The sequence below is a fragment of the Magallana gigas genome, chromosome 6, assembly GCF_963853765.1.
Source record: "Magallana gigas chromosome 6, xbMagGiga1.1, whole genome shotgun sequence".
NCBI classification, from domain to species: domain Eukaryota; kingdom Metazoa; phylum Mollusca; class Bivalvia; order Ostreida; family Ostreidae; genus Magallana; species Magallana gigas.
The window spans coordinates 41,507,575-41,517,411 of record NC_088858.1 but is presented as its reverse complement, the minus strand read 5'-3'; the positions used below and the strand labels follow the sequence as shown (position 1 = coordinate 41,517,411).

The 9,837-nt window shown below is 32.1% G+C and overlaps 1 protein-coding gene across 4 annotated transcripts in view; it reads right to left on the bottom strand.

The window, feature by feature from the left end:
- Window positions 1-2,444: 2,444 nt before the first annotated feature.
- Window positions 2,445-9,837, bottom strand: part of LOC105347277 (uncharacterized) — a 24,302-nt gene continuing 16,909 nt past the window's right edge. For 2 of the 4 annotated variants that reach the window (XM_020074908.3, XM_011456276.4), the window contains one exon: window positions 2,445-7,970. In XM_020074908.3, the coding sequence (XP_019930467.3) occupies window positions 6,949-7,970 (1,022 nt within the window). In that variant the 3' untranslated portion in view covers window positions 2,445-6,948. Of the gene's footprint in view, window positions 7,971-9,485; window positions 9,507-9,837 lie in introns of those variants that run through there. The other 2 variants (XR_010714478.1, XM_011456277.4) reach the window with 2 other exon arrangements.

Genomic DNA, 9,837 nt, shown 5'->3' with positions numbered 1-9,837 from the left:
TCAAAAATCTTCTTCTCACGAACCATAAGACCAGGAAAGCTGAAACTTGTGTGAAAGCATCCTCAGGTAATGTAGATTCAAAGTTGTGAAAATCATGACCCCCCATGGTAGGATGGGGCCACAATGGGGGGTCGAAGTTTAACATAGGAATATATTGAGTAACTCCTTAAAAATCTTCTTCTCAAAAACTAATCAGCCAGGAAAGCTGAAACTTGTGTGGAAGAATCCTCAGGTAGTGTAGATTGAAAGTTGTGAAAATCATGATCCCCAGGGGTAGGGTGGGGCCACAATGGGGAGTCAAAGTTTAACATAGGAATATATAGAGTAAATCTTTAAAAACCTTTTTCTCAGAAACTAATCAGCCAGGAAAGCTGAAACTTGTGTAGAAGCATCCTCGGGTAGTATAGATTCAAAATTGTGAAAATCATGACCCCCGGGGGGAGGGTGGGCCACAATGGGGAGGGGGTCGAAGTTTTACATAGGAATATATAGAGTAAATCTTTAAAAATCTTCTCAGAAACTACTAGTAATCAGCCAGATGATTCTTTATAATTGTAAAGACTTTGGGCCCAGGACAATTCTTCGGCCTCACAAGAAGGTTCAGAGTTTGATGTAGGTTTATATCCCATATATAAACTATTGTTAAGGATCTTTTTGAGAACTGCAAAACTCAACATGTGATATGACTATAAAATCATCCCGTTAGAAAAGGGAGTAATGATTATAAACATAAGAATATCCAGGGGGGAAATGGATTTTATTTATACAGGATCTACATGTATTATTTTACATTGTCCAGATAGTTTGTATTATGACTCAATTAAGCTGATTTTATCATACCCATTGTTCCTCAGGTGAGCGATGTGGCCCATGGGCCTCTTGTTTAGTTATCATATCACAAAATTGCCTCATATTTCGTTTTTTGAGTTGAATTTTATTCAAGATAAATTAGACAAGAGGGCAATCATCTTCCGTTTTAAAACTGTATTGATCAAAACAGACTCCAGGTATTATAGTTGTACGAATTATGCAAAAAGAATACCCTAGGGAAACAACTTAGATTTTTTGAACAAATAGAAGAAAACGGGATCCATAGAGTGGCTGTTGAAAGGAGTTGTACTCATTGACTTGACGGGGTCATTGATAATGAAGAACCTCATGTAGAGCACTCTCTTTGAATTCGTTCTGCTTTCGAAAACGATGCTCAATTTGTCAAAAACTTATACATTTATGAGAACGCATTATCAATCAATAAAAATTCACTTTCTTACGTGAGATATATATATATATATATATATATATATATATATATATATATATATATATATATATATATATATATATATATATAGATATATATATATATATATATATATATATATATATATATATATATATATATAGATATATATATATATATATATATATATATATATATATATATATATATATAGATATAGATAGATATATATATATATATATATATATATATATAGATATATATATATATATATAGATATATATATATATATATATATATATATATATATATATATATATATATATATATATATATATATATATATATATATATATATATATATATATATATATATCGACGATCAGCTATTTTACACATGACGCATGTTGATGGTCAAGTATCAGGACAAACTTTGGTTTATTATCATTGTTATATTACTTACAAATACAAATACATTTAGGTCCATGAACAAATAAATTAGACAAAATCGTCGTTTGACCCCCTCCTGTCATGTCGTGAATTGAATTTACCGAGTGAAAGTAAATACAAAACAAATTTACAACAATAAATACAAAATTTGCCACAATGTTGTAAATTTTGTACATGTATTTACTGCCACCCGGTAAATTCAAAATTTACGACATGCCGCGTCGAGAGTACTATTATATACCCCGCATGTTGGGGTTTACATGGTGAGAGTTATAGTGTCCTCTCCGATATTTTTCATTTTATCAAATAAAATATACAACATGATGTATATTTTATTTGATAAAATGAAATATATCGGAACGGACAATAGACTATTTTACAGTAGGGCAGTTGACAATTATCTAGACATTTGGCTGGCCAACTTTTAAATTGTGTGTTTTTGTAAACCTGCAGACAGAATCGAGCCATTTTTATTCACTTTTAGTCTGTTTTAGTCGGCTATATATACAGTATTGCAAAACAAAATCAACAAATATTACATCAATACCGGAAGCAAACATTCCTATGTTCTTAACTTTTGTTTTAAATAGTACTTTAATGCTACTTTTAGTAATAATCCTTTCCTTATTGACATGGAAATCAAGTAATAGCAATGTCGCATTACTTTTCATTTTTGTTTTTATGTAATATCACCCTCTCACAGCTATTTTACATATATATTACATAATATAATGTAATTGAACAAGAAGACAAATATTTGTATAACATTTATTCTCAAATTGGAAAAAATCAGAGATCATACGCATGATAACGATATTTTATATCTAATTAAGATCTCTAAATCCATGAAACAAAGCTACACAATATATTGAAAGCACAATATTGAAATATAATAGTTACACAAAATAAGATTAACCCAAGAAAATTGTCTTATGTTTTCAGTCTTGAACGAATAAAATTTTCTCTGTGGACAGAAAGAGTAACACTCGGCATATTGATGGTAGAAGCAAGACAAAACCCATAAAAAATGGTGGAAACATTCGTTGTTTGAGAACTGATTTACCAAACTAAAACGACTGACAAATCATATTTTCACACAATATTGAAGTCCTTGCCAAGGCAATATTGACAAAATTCTCTAGGGTTATCTTAATACTAAAGTCCATCTTTTCATCCATTAAATAGAGAGGGAAGAAAAAAAAAACAATCAAAATATTGCAAAAAAAAAAATAAATTTGAAAAATATTTCGTAAGTAATTGAACAAAGTCCACGCGCGCATGATAAATGAAGCAAGCAAACATTCCGTAACCTAGGCAAGTAATATGAATAGAAAAATCATGGGAGACAAAAAAGGTACAGGGTACACCCACAAAAAATTCCAAATGTTTAGTGTGCAAGATTGCAATAATTGAAGTTTCTGTATATATCGTATAGGCGCCCCAAGAAAAGTGTAAAAACTAAAAACTGACAAGGTTTTCAAGGAGTCGGAATATTTAGGATTTAATTCTGCATTGTCACTGGATTTCAACTTGTAAATTATAATGTCATGTATTTAATACATCAAAAGAGCTAATTACAAAAGATAAAAACTGAAGGGGAATTAATGTTCGTTAAAAAATGAACAAAAACTTGAACAAAATGAAGTAGGGGTGTGTTTCTTATCATGGGGTATCTCTGTTAATAATGCACTTTTTCAGTATCAACATTTGAAGTACACTTTAGGATCATAAATTTCCCGTTTCCTATTTTTTTCCCACAAAAAGAGATTGAAATAATAATAATTTAAAAAAAAAACAATATATATACTTTCCCACGCTCCAAATAAATGCCTGAAAATCATGACAAATCAAAATGTTCCATTAATTAACACTAAATATTTTAAGACAATCTTAATTACTAATTGCATAATGTTTTTTAAACATGAAATTTGGCAAAATTGACAAAACGCTTTGATAAGTACAGTTGATGGTAAATATTGGAAACATCCGACATAGTTGATTGAGTTGAACCATCAGTCATACAACTTAGCGGAAATTTCACAGAAAATGTTACAGTATTGGTACTGGTGCAAAATTTCAAGATCTGTGAAAATCAATTAAATATTAATATTGATCAATTAATTTGCAAAATATATGCTTGTTTCAACTTTCCAACGGTCATTTCTTTTCCTAATTATAATTTTAATGTACACTATATTCAGTAATTGTAAGTCACCAAAAAAAATTGAAGAAGACCCTAATCAAACCTGCAGATTTTCGCTATTTCGATTCAACGTTAAATAATTTTGAACCAAAAATGTTGGGAGGAATTTATCAGTCTTTTCTGCTTGAAATACTCTTCTTCTTAGTTTTGTTCAACTGTAACAACATTTGTGTTTTTTCTGAACTAAAAGATATACTAAAAATCCTGCACTGAAGCAGAGGTACTCACTATGAGTAAATGACTCATTCTCCATCAAGTACGTTAATGTATATTGCAGTGCATAATTAAATACTAGATGTACAGAGAGAGAAAGAGGGGGGAAACTAAATTAATAACACAATCATAATTACATGCACAACACTGATTAAACATTGCGGTTGTAATGATACTTATATAGCACCTATATCCAATGATCTTAAGACGCAACACACATTACACGTAGACAACCTTGGTGAACTTTAGTCTTTCTCCAAACAAAAACATTTGAAATTGAAAATTATCTTCACGAGAAAAATAATAACGTGAGTTTTAATAAATACTAAATAAATTTACGCTACAAATTGTCTGCTTTCCTTATTTGTTACTGTAAAAACCAAACAATTTTTATATACAGGGCTTTTGTACGATATATTTTAATTAAGTAACGTGTTTATAAACTTTGTATTTTTTTTTTTTCCAAAATCATAATGTAAATAAGTTTCTTTCATAAACATCTCATTCGCATTCATTAAAAGAGAGAACAATATACTCAGACAATTATTGGAAATATTTTTGTAAATTTGGCTATTTTTCTCGTTCATGAGAATATGCGCATCAAAAAGATATGCATCAGAAAGGAAAAATCTGGTAAATGTTATCACTGGTTTGAATAAAAGTCAAAGTAAGGAAATATAAAAAACCGGTATTTGTTCTCAACATTTTTACGTTGCATTTATCTAACGTAGGTTTGACTTCAATAAAAAAAAAGATATTATATTCGAATACATTAAGGAATGTTATCTAAAATCAAATTTTAATATATTTGTATAGATTATTTTTAAAAATCAAGTTAGAAACTATCGTTGCATATATTCACAAAATTGCAAAGTTGATACAAAACCCTCAATGTTAAACACTAGAATACAATAAATGACCAATCACACAATATTATGCTGATAAAAGGGGAGATAACATGAATATTGGCAGTAAATACTGACTTTTGGATGAAGCGCCGCCACTGCTAAATAAATTAATGCTTTAAGCATTTAAGAGTAAGACAAAAAAATAGTAAACAAAACAAGCAAATCTCCTGGGTGTTTTTTTTCACAAAGAAATAAAAAAAGGACATTTGTGAATTGCCATTTGCTCTATACTCAGATATTTTATATCGGACGAATATAGAGTTCTGCAACAATAACGATGCCATTATAGTTCACGTCTGTGTAACCAAAAAGCACATTGCCCAACCATTGAAACTGTCTTACAACTGAGCAAGTCAGTGATATTAAATTGCAATGACAATCATCAACCCAGAGCGAGGTTACCCAACCCTGGTATCGTTATTGTGTGCAAATATTCCGGCTATGGTTTTAAACGATGCAAAAGGACGCAGAAACAAGGGGTAACACACACTGACTGGTCATACCAATACATATCATATACAGCATCAACTATAGAACAATAGATAGGGGTAATCATATAAATCTAACAATACAATATGTCCATGTTGTGGGGGATATATAAGGCGTTTGACGCCCTTCACGTACAAGTATTCACTACCTCGACAAAAGTAACATAAAAACACGTATCATAACAACCATCTGTGTATTGTATAGGATAAAAACGGGATACGCAAACCATTTCCAAAACATGCATGAAAGATGAAATTCCAACTATTGTCTACAAAAAAAAAAAATAAGCAAAAATTTTTACAGCATTAATATGAAGGGGATCTGCGCTACACAATGGCACCTGGTTTTTTTTCTGGCTGAATTTGCGTGGGGCAGACCCCGTTGTCCTCAAGGGGGAGGGGCGGGTAGGAAAATAAGGAGCCTAATGGAAAACGTGGGTATGTATTTACACATCGATCTGCCAGGTCATTGTAATGACACCCTAGCAAACTGAGAGACAAAAAATGCTCTTGGAGCCAACGGAAACAAGACAAAATAGTTAAAAAGCTGACCAGATTGTCCCAAACATCACCGGTTCTTAGCGTGAACACTTTTTTTCAAAAAGCGTGACGTCACATACCACGACCAACACAAATACTGACGTAGAACACATATTTAAGGTACTTCGACCAAATTATCTTCTGTATCAGAAGTAAGTACAAGGTGGACCAAACAAATAAAAATCAGATTTAGATGCTGAATCATCAAAGGCACAAAAAAGTAAACAAATATTGTAATTTATACTTCAAAATAACCAACTGGTGTTTGCATATCTAAAACGACAATGCTGAACGGCTGTTTAGTTTTCATATGATGCTTCAAAATTACAAAGATCAAAATCTGTAAGTATTAGAAGTTATTTAAATTTGGATCTAAAACTTAAACACATCAAATTAATGTTTTAGAATAAGTAAAACTTTAGAGGGAATATATAGATAAATGGCCATTGTGATGTATAACAAAAAATGAACGGAATTCAAGCTTAACTCCTAATACAGCTGCACCGGTGTATTGGTAAACGAGAGAACCGAAGAAAAATGCAATTCAGAAGACCAAACATTTAAAACAAAACCATACATTGTTAAGGTCAAACCGGAAAACACGTGACAACGTAATGTGTACACAACAGCTGACTGGACAACTTATCTACTTCTTTGGTATTTCATAGATTCTAATTAAACTTATTTTCACAATATATAAACGTATACAACAATATACTATGCTATGACAAATACTAGATTGAGTTTGAGAATAGGTCACATTTTGGTAAAATTCCGTGATGCCGGCCTTAAGCTTTCAAAAAATACAAAGCATTCGATACTTTAAAATACGAAAGATTGCAGAACAGTTGAGAAAACAATGTATGCCTGCTACATGTTGCTGGGTTGCTAAGTGTTGTGGGGCTGCTACATGTTGTGGGGCGGTGGAGGGGGTGCCGTTTGGGTTTCGGGGCCGGGATAACTGGAATTTTGTTTCATGACCGCCTCTAACTTTCTCTCTAAAAACGCAACTCTTTCCTTTAGATAATGATTCTCATACTCAAGTTCCAAAGCACGTTTATAGAAGTTCCTTTCTTTCTCTTTCTTGGCTTCTCGCGACCGCCGGGCCGAGTCATTGTTTTTCTTCCTCTTCTCCCAATAGCTTGGATCCTTGAGATCAGTTGGAACTGACGACTTTTTCCGCTTGCAGATGAGTTTTCTGGGTTTGTAGCCGGCCACTGTGACCCCGCTGTTAATCATCTGGTCCACGTTGATATCTGACGGAGGACTACCAAGTGCTGTAGGTTGACTGTCGCTCGTTTTTGAGTCGCTATCGGACTCCATGTCAAATAACTTTCGCTCGGAATCCATACTCGGACTTAACTTGTGTGGAGTCCGATCTCGCATTTTGAAAGACGGTGGTGAATAAGGGCCCTCCTTTAAAGAAACATTTTTGCCGTTTCCGCTCCGTGTTGGTTCAAATAAATCCGTGTGTGTATTCAAAGCACAGTTGTTCCACTTGTCCTCAATCTCAGCCTTAAGGGCTATGTTACTGTCTGGATATTGTTCGTTGGAATATGTTCCATGTCGTTTGCGAAACTGATCTTGTGGGGGTTTAAAATAGCTATTCCCAAAATTCTGACCAAAGGTGTTGTTTCCGTTAATGCTGCCATTGGAGATGGGGTTGAAACCGTTATTGTGGGACACGTTCTGGAAACCCCCACCCTGGTGAAAGTCTACAGGCGTCGGTTGCCCAGGTAACGACCAACAATCAATGCTGTTGGGTACGAAGCCTTCCTTTTCCATCTTCGCGAGTTGGGAAGACTGTGTCGTTCCTGGAAAAGCATCATACGTTGTGGGCCAATTCGGGAGATCGACTGTGTCCATCAGCATGGCGCCGGCCATTAGTTTTGAAATACTGCTATCCTCAAACTGTGGTGTTGACATACCTACAAAAGGGAAAAAACACGGAAATGATACTTTGAGTTATGCAATTAAATCATAGATAAAAGATAGCGATAAGGACTTATATAGCTATCATGTGAAACATCGGAGTTGGATGCCAGGCACTGGTAAGGGTGGAAATGATAAATTTGGTTTATGGTCAGATGTGCAAAATAAAATCACATGGGATCTCCTTTACGATAGCATGGGTCACACGAGTGCTTACATGTATTTGTGTTAGAGGAATTTAAATTGTCATTGTTATCATAATAATTAAATATAGTCATTGATACATATGTTTAATAACTGCGTTTTAAAAAAGAAAAGTATGGACTTGTAGAATAATTATGGGTTTTCTTTATCTAAAAATAATTTAAAAAAAAATACCCTTCTTATCAGATTTAACAAACAAATAGCGAGGCATATATTGAATTACATGTATATAAATCCTTGTCTCTATCAATTGATTAAGATGGCCCACTACACCTTGAAATAGTTTCATAAATCAAAAGAAAATTACTTCATTATGATAAATATCATGATACATAAGACGCATATAAGTCAAATAGGCAAAAATTATTTAATTTAATTTTTAATTTAAAAAAAATGATTTTTAAAAATTAATTATGTAAATATGAATAAAAGCCCCAGGCGGATTCGAAGTCATGACCTGCGGTACATAAACCCGATACATTAACCACTGAGCTCTGATGATATTCAACCAAACAATTAAACAAAACATTTAAATCACCATCTTGTGACGTGGTGCCTTAAAAAGTAAAAGCTTTGATGTAGTGATGTACCTTAAGCTGACATTCATAATAGTGCGTAGGTGCGTAGTTTTTGTTATTTAATAAAATATCAAATTTACTATAATAAAAAAATGTAATTATAATACTGAAATATTGATGATAAAATTACTATGATGATAACATTATTAATATGAAACTATCACGATATATAAATCGTCGTTCATGATATTAAGTATTATACAAAATTTTTGAACGGGGTTAATATCACTAAGTTTAAACAGGTTAATACGCCAATTGACACTCGTTAACTACAAATTTTCTTTAAAAATCCACCAAATCGATCTATGTTTCAATAAATCAATCAAAATAGCTTACACATATCAAGTGCGGGATTCGTGCACGATTAATAACAATGTTATTTTATAAGACCAAATTTTTTTTAGAGAGATTTGTACAAAACATTGCAAAAAAACATTCCAAACCTCCATTTAATGATCAAAGAAAATTTGCAATTTCTTTTCATTATGATTATTTGATAAACATACAAGTGTATACGCCATTATGAATGCAAAAAAAATGCAAAAATTTATATCAATACATGCGTTGAATTGTAACATGTTTCCCTGATATTAGATTACATTTAAGTGCATAAAAGGTTTAACGAAGGGCATTCCAAAGCTGGACAGTTAATGTGGATGACAGGATATTATAATAATATAATAATATTAAATTCAAAAGTTTGACATAAAAAGTTGCTATGATACTTACAATTAAAGGAACAATAGTATTAAGCAACATAATTTGTCAGGAAATTTCAGTTTCATTTCCTTGGTGACGTGTGACAAGCACGTGATCAGTTTCAGCGAACAGCTTGGTGAGTTTTTATTAATGAATATGTATTTTTGAATTGAGAAGTAAAAAAAAATCAGGTTTAATATAGAAAGTTGTAAAAACTTGTTGTTTTTTTCTGCATACAGCAAATGAAATGGAGATGCATTATATAACAGATTGTGTATATAAATAAAATCGGAATAAGCTTGTTTGTTAAAAATCAAACTAACGAATTATATAAAGTTTGAATTCAGTTTCTCCGATAGGTAAAGATAAAGATATTTCTTTA